The sequence below is a fragment of the Taurulus bubalis genome (assembly GCF_910589615.1).
Source record: "Taurulus bubalis genome assembly, chromosome: 7".
Lineage (NCBI taxonomy): Eukaryota > Metazoa > Chordata > Actinopteri > Perciformes > Cottidae > Taurulus > Taurulus bubalis.
In genome coordinates, this window is record NC_136595.1 from 25,262,035 (window position 1) to 25,287,729 (window position 25,695).

Below are 25,695 nucleotides of genomic sequence, written 5' to 3' on the forward strand. Positions count from 1 at the left end.
TGTGTCCGGTTCAGGAAAATACCCGATCACCTCGCCGTAGTTTTAAAGCAACGCCTCCGACAGATGGACGCCGTCCTCATTCGACCCTCGACTCAAACTTTTTCCTCTCATCCTTGATTGTTTGTTTTGATCTTTTTTTTTTTCTCTTCTTCTGTTCTGCTTCATTTCAGGGATGTACCTGTCCGATCTGACCTACATAGACTCCGCCTATCCCTCCACGGGCAGCATCCTGGAGAACGAACAGAGGTCGAACCTGATGAACAACATTCTCAGGATCATATCGGACCTGCAGAGATCCTGTACCTACGGTGGGTTCAGCGCCTCTTCCATGCCCCCCCCCCCCCCCCACACACACACACACACACACACACACACACACACACACACACACACACACACACACACACAGCTCTGTTCTGAAGCTTCAGCAAGAGTACACTAGTTTATAAATAAGCCATCCAGGAAAAAAAACAAACCAGTGTTTCCAACATTTTTGCATTAAAAAGTAACGGGCTGCAAAAGCATAGACGGCTCATATTTTCAGACCTCCATCTAAAGCTACTCCCCCAAAACAATCGGGATGATTGTAAACAGTAAACATGGCGGTTGTCGCCCCTCACAGCTGTCAAGCTAATGGCGTGGTGGAGGCAGGCGACAATCTAATTCCAACCAAATAAAATTATTGGACGGGCTTTTTGCAGTTCTGTGTTGACCACAGATGCCTCTCTGCCAGCTACGGCCGCGTTGTTTTCGGGTTGTCCGTCCATCTGGTCCATTCCAGAGATTTCAGGGACGCCTTGAGCACGTTTTTGGACCCTAACTCGAAAGCTAATTATGACAATTTTACGCAAATGTCTCATAGGGAGTCTGCATGAAGGCCGTGAGGGAACTGTATCGTACCCAGGAATATAAAATAAAGTTTCACATTATTAGTGCATTTTTTCACGTGTGTCTTCATCTTCCCTCTTTCAGATGTACAAGTGTTGACTCACGTACAGAAGTATCTCAACTCGGTCCGGTACATCGAGGAGCTGCAGAAGTTTGTGGAGGACGACAATTACAAGTGAGAAACCAAAGTCAGCGATTTCCTGCCGGGGAGATCCGAGTCTGTCTTTAGATACTTTGAATTAACCGATGTTCTTTATTTAGGTTGTCGCAGAAGATTGAGCCAGGCACCAGCACGCCACGAGCAATCGCCTCCAAAGAAGACATTGTGGGTGAGTTGGGTGTTAAATGTCGTATCAAACCTGTTCATCATCTCTTCTCCCCATGTTCTTCCTGGTCTGTAAATTCGTCCTTCTCAAATGGCCACTTGATGTCAAAATCCCCATTGACCTCCATGCTGAAACGCCCAACTTTGTAGCAGAGATGAACATGTTTACACTCTGGTACAACATAGTTTTTGGATCATTTAAGCTATGCATAAGTAAGGGCGTGGCTACTTTGAGTGACAGGTGGTCGTCCTTGGAGCCGCCTCAGCTCCAACGACAATCCACCTCATTTTTTTTGGTTATCTGGGAATTAGGCGAGAGTTGGCACCGCCAAGATGGCCCACAGATATTGAGTGTCACGATGGCTTGGAGACTACTTCCATCCTTCATACCGTCTTGTGTCTCCCTCCGCTCTCTCACCTACAGGCCAGGAAGCGTCAGCATCTCCTCTCTGTGGCCGCAAATGTACGATAGCAGCCGAGGGAAACAAAGTCCCGGCCACGCCGCCCTCCCCCAGGAACCTGCTGCCCTACGGACACAGGAAGTGCCACAGCCTGGGCTACAAGTCAGTTTTACTTTATTTATTTTTGCATTACTATGAGGTATTGTAGAAGCACTGTATTTCTGTTCTACGATGCATAAAAAAAATCCCTACCTCCTTTTATTTTTCCGTCTCCTCGTAGTTTTATCCATAAGATGAATACGGTGGAGTTTAAAAGTGCCACGTTCCCCAATGCTGGTTCCCGGCACCTGCTGGACGACAGCGTGATGGAGAGCCACAGTCCCACCAGGGGGCAAGCAGAGAGCTCCACTCTGTCCAGTGGTATTTCACTTGGTAGGACACACACACACACACACGTATACTTATTACCATAATGCACAGTTTGGATCTTCTTTGTTTAACTGTTCGTTCCCGTCCACAGGGAGCAGCGAGGGCTCCGAGCTCAGCGAAGAGGTCTCCTGGCCGGCGTTTGAGAGGTAAGGTTGCTACGCGGCTGCAGTGTTTTCTATGTGTAAGAGCATATAAATCTCCCGCATCCCCCGGCGTGATTGTATCATTTTCAACGCTCCGGCCTCAAGACACCGCTCTGCGAAAATGATCGGCCGTTAAAACCTCACGCCCCGCCTTGCAGCCAGAGCCGCCACGCCTCCACCGCTGCTCGCAGATGCCTCTGCAGCCTGAAATGTATTAAGAGCTTACCGATAGTCCCTCTGTCACACTCACCGGTTCAAGAATCAACTGACAACGCACCATTCCATCAATAACTCTTCTCACCGAACGGCCGCTCCTTCATCCAGCCCTAACCCATGCAATCTGAGAAGGGAAACCAAGACACCCTCACAGCCTTAACGGTGTCCCGTGCCCCCCTCCCCCTCCTGTCCTATCCTGTCTTATCCTACTCTGAACAGGACTCGGTTCTATCACTCTCTGGGCCCAGTGACCCGCGTGGCCCGCATCACCTACAGAGGAGTCCTGAGGCCCAGCAGGTACACACATCCCGACCGGAGCCGAGCTGAGCTGAACCAAACCCTCCTCACTTCACAGCCCCTCAGACCCTGCTCAGGGTGGGGGGTGGGGGCGCTGTGTGCTGGTGCTTAGAGTGTGTGTGTGTGTGTGTGTGTGTGTGTGTGTGTGTGTGTGTGTGTGTGTGCGTGTGTGTGTGTGTCGGTGAAATCAGGTGCAGGGCAAAGGATCTGGGGTCATGATTCTCCATTTTCTGCTGCGTACCATCAGTCTATAATCCACCTTTTTGATTTTCTAAATATATTGCATGTCTGCCTCTCTCTCACACACACACACACACACACACACACACACACACACACACACACGGTCAACCTGGACTACTTCTTGTGATACATTTCCAAGATATTTTCACAGCTCGGAGCTTAAAAAAAAGAGTTTCCACAGTCACATCGAGCTCCATGTGTTGCTGGAAACCAACTGTTGCATCCTCATTCCTGAGGTAGAGAGGAGCAGACTCCTCAGGGTGCTCGAAGCCAACTCTCAGGGACGTTGCATATAAAAGCGTCTCTTCTGCAGCTAGAGATGGGTCTCTGTCTCTCTCTCCCTCGCTCTCTCTCTCTTTCCACCAGGCTTCACTGGGCTCCTGCTCTGGGCTTCCTGCTCTGATCCTCCAGACAGACACAATCTGCACACCACCTTGTCCGCCTCGACTCGTCTCTCTGCCGATACCAGTGTTCAGATTTACGTCTGTTAAATTCAGTCCTGTGAAAACAAGACGGAAATAGATAAAAAAAAAAAGCAAAAGTACTTTCACGATGCCGAGTTTAAGGTGGCTTTGCAGATTGCGTCGGCTTTCTTTTCACGACTAGTTCATCTCTTGATTTTTGTATCTGGCGTGTGCACGTGCGTGCATGAGAACATGCCCGTTTCTCCTGTGCGTGCGCGCATGTGTTTGCGTATATATCTCGTAATGTTGGTCTTTGTCCCGTTGTTGCAGCTCAGCGGAGTCAGAGGAGCTCGCGGTTCACTTGTATCCCGGAGCAGTCACAGTGCAGGGGGTGCTGAGGAGGAAGACTGTGATGAAGGAGGGCAAGAAACCAACGGTGAGCGCACACACACACACACACACACACACACACACACACACATATCCGTACTCATGTGGCGTCCATGTGCTGTTCATACACCTGTACCTCTCTACTTACTGTACGGGACCAGATGTGCAGTAAAAGCTGACCGAAGGCTTCAGAGACTCTTTACCTCGCAGAACATCTCTGTTTCTGTCCGTTTCTGTCGCACTTGCATTCATTTTCTTCCCCTACTACTTTTGTTCGCCTTAAGACATTTAAATATTTGATTTAAAAAAAAAAATGTTTTTCCCAGTCGGGAGAAATCTCTCCGCACCATTAAATTAAATACAAGGTTGACTTTGTCCCTTACCCTTATTATTCATCCTTCGTCTCAACTTTCTTTATTTTCCTCATACATACACACACACACACACACACACACACATACACACAGTGTGAAATATGTGGACCCTGCTTTATGGTCTGTTTGACTCTAAATGACCATAATTTACTAAATGACCATCATGCTGTAGTGAAGAAGACTTGAAACTAAAGATTGAGACATAAACTCATGTTTACAATGTTTACTGAGGGAATACATCAAGAGAAGTAGAGTCATTTATATAGACGTCTATACAACCACAGGAGTCACCCCCTGGTGGTCAGGAGAGAGAATGCAGCTTTAACACATGAAGCATATACTTCTATACAACCAGAGGAGTCGACCCCTGGTGGTCAGGAGAGAGAATGCAGCTTTAACACATGAAGTATAGACTTCTATACAACCAGAGGCGTCACCCCCTGGTGGTCAGGAGAGAGAATGCAGCTTTAACACACGATTCATAGGCTTCTATACAACCAGAGGAGTCGCCCCCTGTTGGTCAGGAGAGAGAATGCAGCTTTAACACACGATTCATAGGCTTCTATACAACCAGACTTATTTTTTAACCGGCCAGTAGAGAGAATGCAAGCCTGGTCATAACGACAGCTTGTACATATCCGCAGTACGAGGTCTTCCGGTTTCCCTTCCTCTACTGCGACTACAGACTAAACGCCGCCTGCTGGCCTGGAGAGGTATTTCCTCATGCGGGTGCAGAGCGTATTCGTGCTAATTAGCCGTTGGCCGTGCTCCTCTGCGGTGTGTTCGAGTGCAGCGTTTTGGCCAAGGCCCCGGCGCCGCGTGTTCTTTGATGTCGGTTTGGTGCGTCTGGGCCTTTCGCCTCGAAAGCTTTCAGTGTTTATGGAACAAGATGCACATTTTGCACAATCATTCTCCGGTCATCCAACGGAGCATAGACGAGCGAGGACTTTCAGCTCCCCGCCTCCGCCTCTCTAATCTGGTCTCTCTGTCTGTCCTCGTCGAAGCTCTGTAATAATACAATCAGTCTGGTGGCACATGAGGTTCATACTGAGGCTTTTCATTGACTCAGTCGGGCTGAAGTGGAGTTCATTTCACCTTTTTTGTGTGTCCAGGTGGCATCGTGGACCAAGTACTGGGTCGCCCTTTGCGGAACGCAGCTCTACTACTACCCCGCCAAGTCCCTGAAGGCCACCGAGAGGAAACATGTAAGTCCCGCGCAGCGTCGCCATTTCGGCAGGCGAGGACGAGAGCTGACGTCTGAAGGTCTCCGATTTCTTCCATGTGAACCGCGGGTTGTTAATAGAAATCAGAGTAAAAACACCGGATTGTCCCCCAAAACACACTCCGTTTAACGAGGAGACGACACATTTTAGCCATTACTTACTCGCTTAGAAAGTTTGATTACAGAATGAACTCCGGGCGACACACACACACACACACACACACACACACACACACACACACACACACACACACACACACACACACACACACACACACACACACACACACACACACACACACACACACACACACACACACACACACACTTAATGATTCTCTCTCGTGTGTTTGTTTATTTTTTCATAGTCGGTTTGCAAGAGAAAAATGGAAATCATGGCCAGAAATACAAATGAGCAGAATAGCAGATTGTTCATGTTGTTTTGACATAATTTATATACAAGTGGATCGTGTGTGTGTGTGTGTGTGTGTGTGTGTGTGTGTGTGTGTGTGTTAGTGAGTGTGTGGACTTCATCAGTTTACCGGGAAAACATTTTGAAACAGTACAGGAGCTCAGAGGAGGGAAGAAAAGGACAATAAGAACTATAAGGTGTGTGTGTGTGTGTGGCACAGCAGGGAGACAGACAGATGGTAGCACTCATTGAATAATGAGACCAATGACATCACTGCAGTCCTGTGTGTCACTCAGCAGCTAATGAGAACCTTGTGGAGAGCGCATGCAGGCTCTGTACACACACACACACACACACACACACACACACACACACACACACACACACACACACACACAGCCTGCTTTAACGGTTCTTCTTCTTGAGTAGCATTTCGACACAACATAGTCGCCGCGAGAAAGACAATTAAACTCCTGTTTCCACTTGTCCTTCTGCCCAGTTCAAGTCGGTGTCCAGTAAGAGCGTGTGTGTGGTGGGACTGATGGCCATAATGGCGGACGATCCCGAGCATCCCGACCTCTTCCTGCTGACAGACTCCGAGCAGGGTGAGACACACACACACACACACACACACACACACACACACACACACACACACACACACACACACACACACACACACACACACACACAAGGAGAAGCTAAACGGAAATGACTAACGCGAGCAAGCAGTCGGCTCTCTGAAACCGGATGCAGTTAAGATGTGAACTACACGTTCCACACAACGTGATTTGGTTGACGCCTTTTATTTGCGGCGCAAGAGCTCAATATAATAAAAGCAACTCCTAAAAATATTGTTTAAAAAAAAAGAAACGGGTTGTTTATTCAGTGCATATTATTCACTTTCCTTGTGGAAGTATTCATGACAAAAACTGTTGGAAAACATTCATGATGTGCAAATGAATAGCACATGAGGCCTTTAATGTGGAACCCCACACACACACACACACACACACACACACACACACACACACACACACACACACACACACTCTCTCCCCCGTTGCCTTGATCCTGAACTCCTCCGCTGTGACTCTGTTGTATTTTTTATTGGCCGGGCCAAAGTCAAGTGAGGCTGCTGCCATCTTTCCAGAGAGCGTTTGAGGCGTCTCACTCCTGTTTGTCTGCGTTGCCTAGGTAACACCTACAAGTACCAAGCCGGGAACCGAATGAACGCTCTGCTGTGGTTCAAACATCTGAGCGCCGCCTGTCAGAGCAACAGACAACAGGTACACACACACACACACACACACACACACGAATATAACATGAAAATATAACTAAAACAAAGGAAGGGGTCAAAACATTGCATTTGGAGTACAGTCATTTTTTTAAAGTTATTGTCTTGATATAAAGGCATATTTCTTTATTGAAAGCATAAAAGTGACACTTAACTTTAGCAAACTTTACAGATAATATTACGATAAATCAACACTTTATTTCCACAGTTTATGGTTAGAAATGTACAACTACATTTTAGAACATACTAACAATCGTTTCCGTATCGGATTCACACAAAGGAGCTTAACTCAATGTAACTTCTGAATTAAACAAAAAAGAACCCAAACAAGTTCATTTAAAACACACACACACACACACACGCACACTTAACCTTTTTTTTTTTTTCTTCTCCTCCCCGCAGGTGCCGACCAATCTGATGTCATTCGAGTGACCGATGCTGAAGAGTGACTGAGCAAAGACGAGAGAGAGAGCAAGCGAGAGAGGGAGGATGATGATGTTGATGATGATGATGAGGGGGGGGGGGGAGGAAGAAGAGGAGGAGGAGGAGGATATTGTATCAGTAGTGGGAGCTTTCACTGCCATGAGCCCTGACCGCCGATTCTCCGATTCTTGCCCCGGCCCCACTGCAGCCTCACCTGCCACCACTGCCTTAACCAGAGTACCGTGTGTGTGTGTGTGTGTGTGTGTGTCTGTATATGTGTGTGTGTCTGTATATGTGTGTGTGTGTGTGTGTGTGTGTGTGTGTGTGTGTGTGTGTGTGTGTGTGTGTGTGTGTGTGTGTGTGTGTGTGTGTCTGTATATGTGTGTCTGTTTATGGAGCTGACTGTTTTGGGCGTACTGACTACTGAACAAGGACCCGCACCACTGCTCTCGTCTCCCATTCGCTCTCAGCGTCTTTTTGTTTTTACGCTCCGGCCCTTCTTCACAGGAGCTCCACTCCTCCTCTTCCTCTCACGGACGGACTGTCGTCGCTTGGACCGAAATAATCCTCCTGTTTATTTTTTTTTTTTTTTCATCCTTTCATCCTTCATTTTTTTTTTTAAGCAGTCCCCGCCATGCTCAATCACACTATTTCTGTCTTTTGGAGGGTTGAAAACAAAACATATATTTGACTTTCTCGCCTCACTCTTTCATTCACTTCACGTGTGCTGGGCTCGGAGTCACGGAATTATTTACGTCTCACTCTCACGCGTCGACGCTAAGGGCTCTGATTCGCAATCGATTCCAGCAGAAGCGATTCCCCCGCTTCCTGATTGCGTCTAGTTTTCATGACAGACCTCCTGCCTCCATCTTTCCGCCCCTCGTGTACTCGCTAGGCGTTTCCGCTCGTACGTGTGCGCTTGTTGTGTGAGGAGGGCAAATACTTGCTTCTATAACTTACCGCTCCCCGAAGGTACGATCATCCCAGAGTCTAAGCTAAGACGTGCTCGCGGTCGACGAGAGATCATCCTTTATATTTTTTACAAATGTCTTTTGTTGGGTTTTTTTCCTCCAGTGTCGTCTGCTCTGTCAGTCCAGACGCTCTGTTTCACCACACACACTCGCACACACTCACACACACTCGCACACACTAAACACTAAAAGACTTTGAAACTGTGAACGAGTGGAAGAGAAGAGGGCGGCGACAACTCCCAATCCATGATTTTATCTCTTCTTCTGGTTGCTTGATGTGGGCGGAGCCTCCGGTCTGGAGCCACGCAGAGTCTACTTTAAATCTTGTTCATGTTTTGTGTTAGTTTTATTTTTTGGGCGGGTGCATTTCACAGTATTACCATGTAGTAGTAAGCGATCGCACGTCTGTGTAATTTTGTCTGTTACATTAGAATGTTACATTTTTTGGTGTGTTTTTTTGTTGTCTCCTTTCGGAGCAGTTACATTGAATCTTGTATGTATTTTTTATATATATTTTTTGCCCCTTATTCTATCAACCGGCTTCATTTTAGGTTATAATTAGTGCCAAGTGACGTGAGGGAGAGCAGATGTTTCACGGTGCCACAGATGTCCGTTTTTGTTTTCCTCGTTGTGAGCAAACGGCTTCTAAACAGAACAAACGTGATGATGGATGATGACGATGATGGGAAGCTTCTTTTTTTCGCCCAGAAATGTTCATCAAATTGTAATCTAATTTTTGTTTTGTTAAACAGCTGTTTACATTGTACGTTTACGCAATCTTTTGCCCCAAAAATCACGCTCCCTTCGATGCTCCACACGGACTGTAGAGGCCCCCGTTTGGCGTCGTGTAGAAACAAACGGGGGGTTTTGAGCTCGGCCGGTTTCAGGGCGTCGATGAGGAGACGGTGAACATATGATGTGAGTAAAACTGCCCTCAGCACGATGTTCAAGTCAGAAGAACAACAACAACAAACTGAGACAAAAGACAATGAATTGCCCGTAAAGAGACGTCGGGCCTCTCGTGTGCGGACTAAAGGACGGATGGCAGCGGAGGAACCTGTGGACGAGGGAATGAGGAAGCCAAAGACTGACGGTGCCTGTGCACAAAAAAAACGCTGTCATTCACTGCTGAGGGAGGGGGCGGGGCTTGTGTGAAGAAAGGAGGGACTCGTGAGCAGATGAGGAAACTGGTGTTTGGGGGCGTTAAGAGGCTGTTTACTGTGTGCATCCACAGATGATGGAGCAATATATTGACATGTTGGTGCAGTTAAAGGGACAGTTCACCCAAAAAGCCAAAGTACATATTTTTTTCTCGATGGTTTTGGTGTTGGAGATGTCAGCCTTCTCTCTAGAAACGTAATGGGACTAGATGGCACTCGACGGCAAATTGTTTTTGAAAAACTTCCAGAAGTCACGACCCGGTTACTGAAGATAATCCACAGACCTCTCGTCCACACGGGCGGGTGTAGTTCGGTGGAAAGAAAGTAGTTCCCGCAGGAACAAGATTATCTTCAGGAAGAGAGACGTAGCTGCTCAGATGTTCCCATTATACTCGCACCAAAACAATTTAAATTGATGAATAGAACTATTGGTAAGAAAAATCCCCATTTTGGGATGAACTGTCCCTTTTTAAACCATAGAAATAAAAGATTGTAAACAGGAGCTGGTATGTGAACAAACCCAATGTGGACGGTCAGCCACTGCATCACATGTCCCTTCTTTCTATTTGCTTTATTCGATGTTACTTGAGACGATGTGGTTTCCTCGAGTTCTGGGTTTCAAACCCAACCGGACCGTTTGGTCCCAGAAGGGTCATTTGAATCAATTTGTGTTAAACGATCTTTTCCCATCAAGAACTTCCCAGATATCATGTTGAGCGTTTTCCCCTCTCTGTAACCCGAGTTTACACACGTTTCTTTTTTGTCATTCATGTACAGTGTGTGTGTGGTCAAAATAATGGAAACGCACGTTTCATTCTTATAATTATTCTTTTGGGGGGGGTGGGGGGGGTGTTTTGTGGTTTTAGCCGACTCATGTCTTGGGTTGGCCCATACAGCGATCACCTGTTTTTTGGGGGGGGAGAGTGGAGAGTTCAAAGGTCAGATGGTCCGCGTGTTGGAGATCATTTTTCGGTTATTGCAAAGAAACTCGATGCTTGAGAAATGTCTTGTTTTCTGCGGTGAGCGTTTGTGTCGTTTCCTTTTCAAATCGACCTCGCCGTTGACCAATGCACAGCTCGCCCCGTATTAACTGTTTCGAGTGAACCTGCCTTCTGAATTGATTCTTCTTCTTTTTCTTTTTTTTAATGGTCATGACGAATTGTTTAACAGTCCAGATGAAGGTTTTCGACCAGAGGAAAGTGTTTTCAGTGCGTTTTTGTCTTCTGGTTTTTGTGAAAAATCAATGTGAATCTGGACGGGCGCCATTCGCCGTTTACGGAAGGGCGACGACCTTCGATTAAGGCGACGAGGGGGATGTTTAAATGACCGTTGACCCTCACGCCCTTTATCCTGGCTGTGTGTGTGTGTGTGTGTGTGTGTGTGTGTGTCTGCCTGCCTGTGTCATGACTGGCGAGCGCTGTGACCTCATCACTGAGTGATGCGCTGCCCGGTGTGAAGACTGAGAACCAATAAACACTCTGCCCTTTTTTACTCCACACATCGGCCTCATGCTCATTTTTCTGTGTGTGTTGATCTGGGATGGGGTATCAAGGTTGCATCACATGGTTGAATATTTAAATACTGACAATCAGTGCCATCTTTTTCGGAAAGATCCTTTTTTAGGAAACACATGGGGAAAGGGTGCCTTTTCATGCCTCCTATTTAAAAAAAAAAAAAAAATTAACATTTTTCAGCCAACAACCGCTCACAAGATAGAAGCTGACATTTCTTTTTACTTGCAGTACTACATATTGATATGTAATACTACAGCTGCCCAAAGTGCGTACTGTGCCGTATGCATTCAATGTGGACACACTTCCTCATAACGTGGCACTTTAAACTTTGACCCTCTTGCTCATATATGCTGACTTGCATACTGCAAAAATGAACATCCTGGTATTTCTTTTCTGCATTTGACGTATTGGGACAAACTGAAGGCCCGAACACAACCTCCACACTCAGACTCACACTTTGAGTGTTCGAGGGCTCACAATAACCCACAATTCATAGCAAGGGGACGTTGAACACGAGGTTGCACTTTAACATAGAGGAAGGCACATGACTGTTCAGCCTGGAGTATAACGGTTGCACTGAAACATTTAAGATTGACCATGAAAGCATGAAATATATTACATAGATTTGATTATATATCATTTTGTTATTTAAGCTGTTCTGAAAAAGTAAATGGATTATTTGACAGTTAGAGTCTGGGACACGTTCGAATCAGGGAGGAAAAAGTTTAAAAATAAATACTCCCCCTAATTGCAGCAAAGTGACGGCTTATTCGCCTTTACCGGTTCAAGCCCTCACAGCTTCTCACACTCAAGTTTAGTCCCTGAGGGTTTAAGGCTTTGGGATTGGGCCTAAATCTTTTTTTCTGGCATACCAAATAGTTTGTTTATTTCGGTGTTGGAACTCATCCCGAGAATATAGAATTTCACCCATTTCTTTTCACGTATGTAAATTACACAAGAAACATTTATTAGGAAACATATTCAACATATTCTAAGAGTTAAGTTTTATGAAATATAAGTTGAACTACATAGCTTTTTGTTAAAAAAAAAAAAAAATAAATAAAAGGGAACCACAGTGGTAATTTCCTTTATAACTATAACATTTATCTCCAACCGGACACGGTGCGCCACCGCCACCTGGCGGCCGCCTGGAGCTCCTACAGGAAGAAGGAAGTGTTTTCGGAAGTGGACCCGGGAGAGAGACGGAATCGAAGGAAAAGGGCGGAGGAGAGGGAGCTACCAGGGTGGGGGGGGGGAGAAAGAAAAATGATTTTTTTTAAAACCCCATCGTGACTTTTAGCGGCGGGACGACACAGACAAATGCCCGTTAACGTCCACGTCGCAGGACTTCACAGACGTTAGGACGCCACTTCGTCTCCTCTGAAACGGCTAATGGCCGGAAGGTAAGTCCTCTCCGCTCGGGCCAGCCAGTGAAAACAACCGACGACGTTGACGAGCTAGCTGGCGGCTGTAAGCTAACCGACGCGGCGGCGGTTTGCCGAGCGGCTCGGAAACCCTGTTAGCGACAGACGTGACTATATCTCCTTGTAGTCATGGTGACCTGACGGGGCAGTTTAACGTCGGAGTGATCATGGTAGGAAGGTGTGTAGGTGTGTGTGTGTAGGTGTGTGTGTTTTTTTAATGCAGCCGTTGGTTTTACAAAAAAAAAAAAACGGCAGCAACATCGTCAAAGAGCGATTGTGTGAATGAAACGGCTGCCTGCGTGGCCGGACTTGTGTCGCTTTAAGCCGTTTTAAAACGGTCAACCGTCATTTATATAAATAATAAATATTTTAGCGTTTATTTTTCTAAAGGCTGGCTTGCCGCTCGTTTTGTCAGTTTTGAGGAGAATAAACGTTGCGCTGCGTCCGTCGGCGCCGACGTCCCTTAACGGCCAGGTGAACGTGGCAGTTCCACATTCAGCTGCCGTCATTAAGAGCTGACATGTTAACAGTTAAACTCCCCCGCCCCTTTTTATATATTTGTTTTAACGAGCCGGTTAAGTCAACATGGCGCTTTTTAATTAGAGGAAGCATCACTGGGAGTTCAGGCCAATTCCTCTTATGCAAGGTTAGACCACCACCTCGCATGACCCCCCTCTGCACCACAGCAGGACCACCTGTCCATCAGTCTGCTCACTGGAAATAATGCACGTTTCCCAATAATCCAGCGTTGGAGAGGGAGCTGAAACAGGGTGAGGTTTGGAATGTGGCCCCCACGGCTGTAACACCTTTTTTTTTGTTTGTTTTAATCTGACAGCCAAAGTCCACTTCCCTGTTGTGTGTACAAGTTTAGTGGCGCGTCACCCCGATGTACTCGCACATCCTGGACGGGATCCGGCTGTGCTGCAGTACTGGGTCAGCGTCTCCCCCGAGGGGTGAGGGAGGGGAGGGGAGGAGAAAGCAAGAGCGGGGCAGCATATCGATCAGTTTTTTCACGCCACATATTATTGACGGCATGTTTTTTTTCCTGAATCCTCGTCTGCCTCCTCCCTCCCTCCCTCCCTCCCCGCCTTCTCTCATTTCTGTTTCTCTCCCTCCAGGTGACTTGCTCGTTTGTTTTCCGAAGAGCTCGTCTGAGGCGGGAGGGCAGGTCCGGCTGACGGGGAGCGAGCTGCGGGGGCCATGCATCAGGGGTGAGGGGGGTGGGGATTCGCGGCAGGGACACACAACACACACACACACACACACACAGCCTCGGGTGAGGAGGCGGTCGAGGGGCAGGCGGGTGTGGAGATGAAGCTCAAGCAGCGCATGGTGGTCCTGTGTGCCGTGCTCCTCCTGCTGGGCCTGGCCAAGATCTTCCTGCTGGATGGAGGCGAGGGCTCCGCGGCCAGCCGGCGGGATCTCCGAGCGTTTCGCAAGGTCAGAGTCCGGCTTAAGCATTTCCATGTTCAGGCTTGTTCACACGTACGTACTTGCGTGTCGTCATCGGCCGTTGTCGCCCCAACACTCCTGACAGATGGAAGCCGGCCTCTCTCTGTCGCGGGGAGCCCGCCTCACGCACACCCTCCAGTCCCCGTGGGAGATAGCGAGCCAGTGGGTGGGCCCGAGGGAGGTGTACCCCGAGGAGACCCCCGAGCTGGCGGCCGTGCTCACCTCCCTCAGCAGCGCCCGGATAGAGCGGGCGGACGTCGGCTACAAGGGCACGCAGCTCAAGGCCCTGCTGGTGCTGGACGGGGGACAGAAAGTGGTCTTCAAGCCCAAGAGGTAATCTCATCACTTTGCGCTCGTATTTTAGGGCTTCACGAGCGATTCGGGTGTCTTATTTGTGTCCTTTTCCACCCGAGCGTAGGTACAGCAGAGACTACGTGGTCGAAGGCGAGCCGTTCGCGGGTTACGACCGGCACAACGCAGAGGTGGCGGCTTTCCACCTGGACAGGTGTGTCAACGTCACGGAATTTAGGCCCCTTGGATCTGTTAATGCAGCAAAAATAGTAGTGACTAGCACCTTTTTTTTTTTTTTTAAAGCAAGAGTTTACAAAATGCTTTCACAGATAAAGCAAAAGCAGGATATGCAATATAACAACAAAAACAGAACAACACTAAAGTAACGGATAAAACGGATCGATAGATAAAACAATGATAAAATAAATACAATTAAAGAGAATATAAGCAATATAAAAAAAAGACACATACAAAGCAAGTGACTTTATAACAGGGTTCTTACGGTCATGGAAAACCTGGAAAAGTCCTGGAATTTTAAAGTGGTTATTTCCAGGCCTGGAATAGTCCTTGGAAAAAAATAAAATCCCAAAAGTTTTGGAAAAGTCACGTAAATGTGTTTTATTCATGTGTTCATGTCGTTCATTTACACCGAGTTTGAAATCATTAATATGATTTTAAAAGAAAGACGCTCAAAATATAAGCAGGCATACATACATAGGCATCTATATACATGTTTATTCTTTTAATCAAACTATTGTCTCGCATTCATTTGTGTCATTTAAGGTTTACTGTATGCTTTGTATTCTCATTGTTAGTTCAAATACTACATTTACTCACTTTTTCATGTTTACACGGAGATTTCACAAAATGTTTGGTTATGGAAATGTGGTTTAAAGTCATGGAAATCCATTGGTCAGAATGTGTATGAACCCTGCATATAACAACAAAAACAGGACAACACTAAAGTAACGGATAAAATTGAACGATAGATAAAACAATAATAAAAAAAATTAAAAAAATTAAAAGCAATAAATAAAAAAGACTCATACAAAGCAAGTGATTTTTATAAGAGATGACTGTTGACGTTCTGGTGTCCCGTCAGGATCCTGGGCTTCAGGAGAGCGCCCCTAGTGGTCGGGAGGAACGTCAACGTGCGCACGGAGATCAAACCCGTGGCCACAGACCAGCTGCTGGGCACCTTCCTCATGCAGGGTGAGTAACGCAGCTTTCTATTAAGCGAAGGAGGGAGTGAGAGCGTGGAGAATGATTTCTCTCGGTGGGGTCTCTGCACCAATAATTTCTCTCAACTTTCTTTCTCCGTTTTCACTCTCGTCTCGGCGGGTCACTTTTCTGTTTCCTTTTTTTTAAAATCTCTTTCTCAGTCAGCGCACCAGAATATCTCTCCCCCATATCCCTCATCCTGTTTGCTGATGGTGTGACGGTTGATATAGTAAAATCACAACAACAAAAAAACGTGTTTGCCACAATACTAAAACCCACAGATGATTCATTTAGACGTGTAAATATGCTAAGAGGTTTTAATTCAGTTTTTTTCTGACATGAGTGTATCGCTAACTAGCGTGTTATCCCGACAGTGAGCGCTGCCGCTTGTTTAAAGGGGAACTCCGGCACATAAAGGTCAGTTGAGGCGGTCCAAGGGAACACTCCATCTGAGAGGGTTTGTGCTGCTAAAGCTACTCTTTAAATATCTTTGTGTGTATTTGGAAATTACGGGCAATGTTACAAATGTATTATTATTATTATAGGATTTCATCATCATCGTGTGGTGATGTTTTCATCTAAGGAAAATGACAATTTTTTGATTTCCATCCGTTTATTCAAATAATAAAGCTGCGGTCGTTTTTCCGAGGTGTGAGAGCTGCTTTACAGTTAGATGTGATATTTGGGGGTTTTGGATTGTTGATGCGACAAAACTAGGCATCTGATGATGTCACCGAAGACTCTAAGGATTTTGATAGACGTTTCTTTTCCGTATTCTGTCATATTTAGTGGACCAAACAGTTTGATTAATTTGTACGGTTATCGTCAGATTAATCGCTGACAGTGTTTCCACCAGTTGAGTTAGGTTTTCATCTAAAAAAAAAAATGATGTGTGGTAAATTAATCCAAGCATGCAAGGTGCTGACACTAGCGACGTAGCATTTCAAATGATATTATTTTTAAATGGATTTGAGGGACAGGTGTGACCGTCACCTCCTGTGAATGGCACGGGTGAAGCCGCGTTCTGACGCACAGATTATAGTTGATGATAAAATGATTTCAGATGTCGGTGTTAAAGGTGACCGTGGCATTATGGGTTTCTCTTTGTCACATGGCAGACTTCTTTTTTTTTTTAAATTCTTCTTCTTTTTCATGTGTTTGTTTGTGGCTGACTTAGCAGCTGTTCAGGCCACTCCCATGTTTGATGTTTCTTTAAATTGCTTTATGTTCAAAGCTGTCACTTACCGCCAATCAGTGACATTAACATGACTCATCTGTGGGGGCTGCCGGTGCAAGTTAGTGGTTTACAGCTGCTGGGCAAAGTTCCACCGGCACAGACATGTATCATGATGATGTGTCATTGAGCCCCCAACAGGAGTTGAAGAAAGCAAAACTAGACTGGTGGCTTCCTTTGTAAATTATGCTTCTATTAAGTTTAGTTTATATCTGGCCAGGTTTTTATCATCTGACGAAGAGATTTCTATCGTCACCTCGTTGCGTGCATATTGTAACGGACTGAGTGACATGTAATGTTAACCTGTTATGTTATAAGAGTTATTGCAATTACTGGGTTCTGGCAGTCAGTGAAGGTCTCATGAGCTGTGTGTAGCTGAAACCTGTCAGTCATCGTAGCTACCTATGAGGGCGGTACACATGAACGTACCTGTGATTGGCAGAGCGAGTGAGGTGGGATGTTCAGGGTTTAACCGCTTAACATTCCTGTAAAATTTGACGAAAAACGCCTGTACTTGCAAGCTGTACTTGAACTATTTGGAGTAAATGCATGGTCTTGGTCTCTTTTTGAAAGGTAGCAATCTGAAGCTTTTTTCCCTCAATAGTCAGAATCACTTTAAGTGCTGCTGACACTGAGTTATATGAGTTTGAACACACTAAAGTATAAGGTTTTTATTTCCGTCTGAACATTTCTTTGTAAATAGATGCCTGTAGATGACTATAAATGGGACTTATGGACTGGAAAACACAATGGGACCATAACCTGAAGCCTTTTCTAGTCTAAGTAAAGAGTTGATAACAATATCACAGAAAATGAATATTTTACAAATGTTTTTCTAATGAAATGTCTAGGCGTTTTTTCATTTTGAGACTGAAAATATTCCTGATATGTATACTATATACCTATTAAAAAGGCTTATAGTCTTGCAAACTTATAGAGGTTTCTCATCAAATTGAAGGCTGTTGGGATTATTTGCCCCCCCTCTTCCCGCCTATCTTTGTTTAGGGAATTTCATTGGCTGTCCGAAACGCCTGTCATCTGACCTGTACAATGCGACAGACGTGAGCCACGTAAGAAAATAGAGGCTGAGCCTAAACTTCAACGTAGCTTCTGGTTGGGTAATGTAGCTTGTCAGTCAGGACATGAAGCTCCTATTGGTTCAAGTGGGGTCTCATTGGAAACGTTAGATTTCGGCGGACATGTTGATAGCGAGTTTGTAGCTGTGCTCCCATGCAAACATAACTTTCTGCTAAAAACAACACTACTTTCGGTCATAACTTTCAGCTGCAATGGAATTATGCAACGCCAGTTGGTGGATATTTATGGATGTAATCACGTGTTTTGGACTAAATCTTTCATGGGATTTATTTTTATTGGACCTTTACGACGTAACAACGCCGTTTTTGTTGGAATATTATGGATTTATGGATCAATGTGAGGCGTCATCGGTGAGTTGTCTTGATTTTCAAATCGCTTGTTTGTTTGTTGTTGTCTGACAAAAGTATTGATTGTAGCTGCTGTGGTGGTCTGATCTTGAAACGGAGTGGACAGCTGGAATCACAAGAATCGTAGGTTTCCAGAAACATATGGGACTCATACCGAACTAACGGAATGTACAGTGTATAGTTGAAATGTGCGCCCGCGCGACAGCAGAACATTAAGAGGTTAAGGTTTACTGTATGCTTTGTATTCTCATTGTTAGTTTAAATACTACATTTACTCACTGTTTACACCGAGATTTCACAAAATGTTTGGTCATGAAAATTTGGTTTAAAGTCATGGAAATCCACTGGTCAGAATGTGTATGAACCCTGGATGTTGTTGGTGTCGCTAGCCTGTGGTGAGTTAGCCTCTGACCGGGAGCAGAGTGTGAAGCATGTCAAGAGGTTTTAACGGTGTTACTGTTGTTTTAGTGGAGGCTACGCTCCACAGTATCCTGTGTATTGTCCCTAAATAAATCACACAATAAGCAAGATAACAATATCTACCAGAATATATTAGCGTGTCATAACAGCAAGTCGTTAGGAAGACGAGGGGCGCTTCATGAAGGAGGGTTTACGGTGAAGAGCATAACAACGTAGCACGACTTTCTGTGATCAAGTCGGGTCCGGTTTAAAAGAGCTGACTTTGAAACATGGATCTGACACCTCAAGAGCCACCACACCACAAACACCAAGTCACGGTGTAGAAAACTAAACGTAAAGTCCGCAGCGACGGAAAGTAGAATGACAGCTGCGGAGAACCGTTGCCACCTGTTTGTGGGTTCAGGTGCAAGTGATGTTACTTTGTGTGTGCACATGACCTCCAAATGACGAGGCGCCGTTAAATACCGTCAGAGTGGAGGTCTGTTGTGTTTTGTGTGGCTGATACTGTGTGTCATTACATACATGACCTTTTAGAGACGGTAAACAAATTGGGACTTTCTATGAGGCCAGCGTCGTTTCAATCTGAATTATTTCACACTGAATTTATTCACTTATTCATCAGTCAATATATATATTAAACTATATTGATATTTTTGTAAACGAAAGCGGAGAAACTTCCCCCCCATAGCTTAAAGGGCATCATTAACGAGTCACGTTGTGCCGAACAAACATATTAAAAACGTACTTTTAGGCTCATTTAAAAAAACTAGACTTAAACTATGAAGCTCAAAATGCAGCAGAAACTAATAAGCACCTTCGTCTGCCAGCGTTAGCGCGTGTAAAGCATCTCTTTACACGCTAAAGCCGGCGCGGTCGAGTGGATCCATATCCTCCTCATCCTCTTCCCTCTGCAGGTAACAACACGTGTTTCTACGGGAAGTGCTACTACTGTCGGGAGAGCGAGCCGGCGTGTGCGGAGGGCGAGATCATGGAGGGGTCGCTGACCCTGTGGCTGCCGGACGTCTGGCCGCTGCAGAAGCACCGACACCCCTGGGGCCGCACCTACAGAGAGGGGAAGCTGGCCAGGTGGGTGCCCGAAAGTCGGGGGGGGGGGGTGGGGGTACATCCTGGGACTTTACTGAGTCGTTATCCGTGTTCAGCGGAGGGAAATGGAACAGTCGGACCTGTTCTAGGTCCACGGTTAAAGAAACGCTGACCTGTACTTTCCTAACCGTAAAAGGCAATGGCTCCTTTTTTTTATTCTGAGCAAAGTGAGGCGTGCTTTGATCCGTTATCTTGCGGTTTGAACGGTGAGCGATCGCCAAGTGCCGATGCCCGTCAGTCGTCTGTATCGACATCAAAGAGAACGTTTTCGCAATCCGGACAATTTCCACCCGCTCAGCGGCCGGTGGATACTAAGCGAAAGCTGACTTTGTAGAACAAGCAGATGAGTGGACTCGAATTTTTCTCTTTTTAAAAGCAGTTTCGGCTTCTCGTCGGCGAGTTGCACTCCTGCTGAGTTGAAGCCGAATTTTGAAAAACCTCGCTGAGCTCAGCAGAAACCGAGCGCCTCAACTCATCAGACTCTTTCCTGTTAAAGTTGCATTTCAAAATGCAGAAATTTAGATACATTTATGTAAGATCACAAAGATGTACAAGACTTGAGGTCAGACGTTGTTTAGTACGTGTCTTATTGGGATCCTATTACTATATATTACATTATATATATATATATATATATATATATATATATATATATATATATATATATATATATATATATATATAGGAACAAACATATTAAAAACGTACTTTTAGTACAGCAAAGCGATGTGGAAAGTGTCATATCATGATCACAGACTACAATTTTTGACATTTTTTGAGAAGGAAAACTGAACTATTATTCACTATTTAAAAAAAGAATATACCCCTAAAAGGTAACAAAATATCACACAAGATTCCGTTCTCAAGTTTCTCAATACGATCGACCTCGCAGCATTTATTCTAATAGAATATGTGTCACTTTTAAAGCCGGTGGTAAAGAACACCGGGAGTTGATCTCTTCATGACTGCGTGCCAAATTAATCACAAGGCCAAACGTCATCGTCGCTTCACCTTCACGGCTCAAATGTCCGCAGGTGTTTCATCTTTGAGCTCACTGGCTGCTTTTAAGTAGAGTTTTTTTGTTGTGTTTGTGCAGATGAACATTTAGCAGCGGCGCTAATCATTTCAAGACTGAGAGATGACGCCAGTACAATCATGTAAAAGGCTTTTTCTGGGAGGCTTCGTTTACGAAAAAGACATCAAATCTAATACAATGAATATGGTAAAAATAAATGGATGCCGGTCTGTCTGAAGGAACTTGAATCTCTAACAGTCTCATGTCGCCACACCGCTCACCTTTAGGGCGCACGGTGAAGCTAACGGTGAGCTATATGTGAAGAGAGTACAGCTGTAAACAAGGAACACACACACACAGGAAACCTGCTGAAATGCAACATAAATACCACCTCACATTTGTTTGCAGTGTTGCATGACTTTAAAAAGCAACAACTTTTGAGTATTTATCTATTGAATGTGTGTGAAATCCTCCAGGTGGGAGTACGATGAGAGTTACTGCGAGGCGGTGAAGAAGATGCCTCCGTACGACGCCGGGCCGAGGCTGCTGGACGTCATCGACACGGCCATCTTTGATTACCTCATCGGGAACGCCGACCGGCATCACTACGAGAGCTTCCAGGACGACGGCGGCGCCAGCATGCTCATCCTGCTGGACAACGCAAAGAGGCGAGTGCCAATGTGAAGGAACTCTCCGTCCTCTTTTTATTGACTGACGAGAGCATCATTTTCCCTTTTTTTTTAAATCGTTGAACCGCTTTCGTTAACAGGGTTACAATAATAAATGCAAATTGTCATTTTAAGCCATTTCCCAACACGCCTTCTGAGGCTTTTCCATGAAATATGAGATTAGAAATTGTTCTAAAATTCATTGGAAGTTCTCCTGAATGTAAACCTTTTAATTTTTTCACATTTTGTGTCACGGCTCATTAACGTATTGGGCTTTTCCGCTGCCTTGTAAGAAAGCTACTGGAAGCTGTTTGGTTGAGTTGCCTCTGTTGAGCATTGCTTCAGTGCAGATATGTCCGGGGCTTTTATTGTGAAGGGTAAGAACAGAATTTCCTGCCGGAGGCAATGAAGATAGACTCGTGTTGTTTTATAATCTTTATCAGTATCCGACTCAAATCCATCCCAGTGGTGTCATTGCATTGGGCAATCAACATCTGCTTCATAAAAATGGGTCAAAACGCCTACAAAAGAAGCAACATTTACTTTTAGCGTAAACATGAAGAGCAGTTGACTTCCTGTGAAGTCCTGCTCCTTTTTCTGCACTATTCGACCGTCGTCAAAACACAAAAGCACAGCCACAAAGTTCATGTTTTCATCTTTTATGTGAAGTTTGTTTTGACATTTTCCCGCATGCCCACCGCTTCAGTTATCGGCACTGAAACTGCAACTCAGCTGACTCATGGTTTACAGACGACAAGCTGCTATTGTTCCTCTTCACACAGGTGTTTTTCCAAGAATTCATCATAGTTGGCGGATAATCAAAGGACCCCCTTTTTTTTGTCGGCATGATAATAATCATACGTTGAAAAAATAATTTTCAGTCCCTACAACATGGGTTTTAATGTGTGAAAGCGGTGTTTTCCCGAGGTTAACACCAACACAAAGACTTAAAGCAGTGGTTCTCAAACGTTTTCTGTAAATGACATCAATTTGTGAAAATTGCAAACCAGATTGCTCCATCAGACCAAAAGAAATCACTTGAAAATAAAGTTATATCTGTGCAAAAAATTACTAATATTTAGTGACTACTAAATAGCTCATTGTGGAAAACAATAAGCTAATTTTTTTTTTGCAAAACAGAATTAGTGCAGATATGTGAGCCATCAAGTGTTATCAGTATTAGTGGCTGCAGTGAGCTGCTTTCCTCTACACATCTTTTTAAAACGGGGTTGTAGATTTGATGCGGCCTCTCAATTAATGCTCAATGTTGAGCTTAGATCTGTTTCTGTTTTGAGAGACGCAACAGCAGAAAAGACGACCTCACGCAGATTGACTTTTGGCAAAACGCCAAGAATCGTTGAGTTGCGCAAGCGTAGCGTAAACATTTACCCGAAAGTACAGGCATTTCTCCATTTATTTATTAATGACTTAGTTTTATGTCCGTGTACTTTTGTACTATGTGAAGCCAGCAGGCTCATTGTTGGGTACAAGCAGTGGCGGGCCGTGGATTTTCGAACTGGGCCTGCAGTGGATCAGCTGTTCGCGCCGCATATTTTTTGTTTAATAACAGAACACGGTGTAGACCTGTTCTATAGGAAAGGGAACCTTAAATGACTTCTGTTGTGATCTGGCGCTATAGAGAAAATGACAGGGACACGCCTCCTGATATAATATAATTTACTGTCTCCATTGTATGCAAGGCTGCTGTAATCCCGCATTTTCCCTACTGAGGGACTAATAAAGGATTATCTTATCTTATCTTATAATGGTAGGGTAAACGCTTGTAATTCACCACCTAGTGTGTGGAAATATACGGATTCACTATTTGTTACAAAGATAAAAGTAGTAAGTTGTAACACAGATCTCAGGAATTTGGGATTTTAAGTTTAATAGTAATAATGTGCTGTTTTTTTTACATCGATCCTCTTGATTTGAGTCTGTTTTTGTTTTTCAGCTCGTCCCAAAGTCAGTTTGAAAGATGGGCGACGAGTTTGTTAGAAATACTATTTGATGCTTTTTTTTTCGTCCTATTTTTACACCTGAAGGCTCCTCAGAGGAGAACATGAGCTCACAGGGAAACGCTGTAGTAACAAACTAACATCCATGCTCTGTGTGGACACACACACACACACACACACTGCTGACTGCAGCGTGTCGTAGCATTACAAAGTGTGTGTAGTCTTCTAGAGCCTCGGCCAGTGGAGCGTGGCTAATGCATGTTGATGGATCCTCCTAACCGCAGTGCAGCCTCCGGCCTTACTTCACTTTTTATTTAATGTAATTGTATTTTGTGTTTGTTTCCCCCGTGTGCAGCTTTGGGAACGCAGCTCTGGACGAGCGAAGTATCCTCGCCCCGCTCTATCAGTGCTGCATGTGAGCGCTCGCATCTCAGTTCTTGATTATTATTGTATATTTTCATGCGGTGTCTGTTCTTCCCGTGACGTCGTTCCTCTGCGGGTCTCCAGGGTCCGCGTGTCCACCTGGAACCGGCTGAACCTGCTGAAGAGCGGCGCTCTGAGTTCGGCCATGCGGCAGGCGCTGGCCTTCGACCCGATCCGCCCGGTGCTGGCCGAGCCGCACCTCGCCGCCCTGGACCGGCGTCTGTCGGGGGTCATGGCGACCGTGAAGCAGTGCATGGAGGCGCAGAGCCCCGACAACACGCTCATCGAGGACCGAATGAACCTCCCGCACCCGTAGGAACGAGCAGCCCGGGACCTTTTAACTCCAGGGCCCGCCTCTCTTCTCCAGGCTCCGCGAGGGGACGAGACTCAGCGAGGGAACGGATCGGCAGGGCAGGACAATAACTGTGTATTTCTTCCCCTCCCCCCCACCCCCGACACCTGTCACTCAAAAGACTCGAGTGGTCGGCTTTATACACTTTTTCTCAGGACCGTTGAACGCGATGGGACGGTATCTGCGTCCAAATTCACCGTCCAGCTCGGAGGAGGACGCATGGAGCTGGAGAGATGCGGACTCTCGAAGGGAGCCGGAGGGGAATCGAGCCACCGACCTCCCGGCACGGTCGCCGCGTTGCCGGCTGGTTGGAGCCCAAAGTCCAGGACACTGAAGAGAAGGTTCCCGCTGAAGGAAATTCAGGACTTTAAATCCATTTGAGAACCGAAACGGTTCTCTTGAACTTTGATCGTAAGGAAAGGAGAATTTTAACTCGGCTCTTCTGCCGTCATGTGTGTACATACTTAAACTAAGTAGTGACCTAGAATTATGAGACAAAAGAATATACATTTGTGGATTATGATATTAAAATAAACGTGTATGTGTGTGTGTGAGAGCGCATGTGTGTGAGTGTGTGTTTGGAAGAGTGCCATATTGTGCCGTAAATAAGAAAAGCTACTGAAGTGCGGACACATGGAGGGCGTGTGTGTGTGTGTGTGTGTGTGTGTGTGTGTGTGTGTGTGTGTGTGTGTGTGTGTGTGTGTGTGTTCATCTTCAGCATTAAACTATGATCTATTTAATTGTGGTTCTCTCTGTCGTCTCTTTTTCCAATGTGGGTGATTTCTACCGGATCCTGTGCCTTTAAGTGTCTCTCTGTCTGAGGTTTCGTTGTGGTTCTCACACCTGTGAGTCGGGTTCTTATCTCCCGATGCCGTACAAATTATAGAGCTGAGGAAACTTTTAATCTGACATCATCTTTGGGGTTTAACGCTCTTCTTCCACAAACTCAAATCTTTCCTTGTCCTTTTTTTTTTCTTATCTGTCGCTAAATTAAAATCCCCTGAACGATCCTTGAATCTCTGTCTGAGGCCTGTGAGCAGAGCTAAGTGTACACGTCTTCTGCTGCTGATGGACTTCCCCCCTTCAGTGTGTGCTCCTGTTACAGATCACACTTCACCACAGGAGTGGATCCTCATCACTTGACATTTGCCTCATCTTGTTTTGGCCGCCCTGGCGTTGGTGGTTTTACCGGCTACACGGTTTCTAATCTTGATCTCTGATTTGAGTGAGTTTTTTTTTTTTTTTTATCTGCTTCACACACAGAAGGGAAACTTGAGGGTCGCAGGTGTCCTTCACACCCTCAGAGGTTCACTCTCGTCTTCCTGCCGCTCTTTGTTCACGTGCGCATCAAGCCAGATGATGTAGGACATCTGTTTTCGTTTTGGCTAAGCAGGTGTTTTACCAAAACATTGACACGTTAGTGAAAACCACAGATTTGATCATGTCGGGCATGTCAGAGTAAATGCTACACGAGCCTCTTCACGCTAGTAGCTGCCTTCATGCTACATGCTAACTATCCTTCACCAGTTTCTGAATGAATATATACTTTATTAATCCCCAAGGGAAATTTTTTTTG

The 25,695-nt window shown here is 45.5% G+C and overlaps 2 protein-coding genes across 2 annotated transcripts in view; both read left to right on the top strand.

Moving 5' to 3' along the window:
- The window catches only part of ralgps2 (Ral GEF with PH domain and SH3 binding motif 2), a gene marked incomplete at its 3' end in the record, with an annotated part of 65,805 nt that extends 58,329 nt beyond the window's left edge, over nucleotides 1–7,476 (top strand). Inside the window, exons 10-21 of the mRNA XM_079220475.1 lie at nucleotides 171–308; nucleotides 973–1,063; nucleotides 1,150–1,217; nucleotides 1,638–1,776; nucleotides 1,895–2,046; nucleotides 2,135–2,189; nucleotides 2,622–2,699; nucleotides 3,677–3,782; nucleotides 5,223–5,315; nucleotides 6,244–6,349; nucleotides 6,942–7,033; nucleotides 7,447–7,476. Of these exons, the coding sequence (XP_079076601.1) occupies nucleotides 171–308; nucleotides 973–1,063; nucleotides 1,150–1,217; nucleotides 1,638–1,776; nucleotides 1,895–2,046; nucleotides 2,135–2,189; nucleotides 2,622–2,699; nucleotides 3,677–3,782; nucleotides 5,223–5,315; nucleotides 6,244–6,349; nucleotides 6,942–7,033; nucleotides 7,447–7,476 (1,148 nt within the window). The remainder of the gene's footprint in view (nucleotides 1–170; nucleotides 309–972; nucleotides 1,064–1,149; nucleotides 1,218–1,637; nucleotides 1,777–1,894; nucleotides 2,047–2,134; nucleotides 2,190–2,621; nucleotides 2,700–3,676; nucleotides 3,783–5,222; nucleotides 5,316–6,243; nucleotides 6,350–6,941; nucleotides 7,034–7,446) is intronic.
- A 6,333-nt stretch (nucleotides 7,477–13,809) lies between these two features.
- On the top strand, nucleotides 13,810–24,825 carry fam20b (FAM20B glycosaminoglycan xylosylkinase). The gene is made up of 8 exons (XM_079220557.1): nucleotides 13,810–13,976; nucleotides 14,074–14,321; nucleotides 14,407–14,493; nucleotides 15,382–15,491; nucleotides 19,514–19,685; nucleotides 21,195–21,386; nucleotides 23,700–23,759; nucleotides 23,852–24,825. The coding sequence occupies exons 1-8, from the start codon at nucleotides 13,848–13,850 to the stop codon at nucleotides 24,081–24,083; spliced, it is 1,230 nt and encodes a 409-aa protein (XP_079076683.1). The 5' UTR covers nucleotides 13,810–13,847; the 3' UTR covers nucleotides 24,084–24,825.
- The last annotated feature ends 870 nt before the right edge of the window (nucleotides 24,826–25,695 follow it).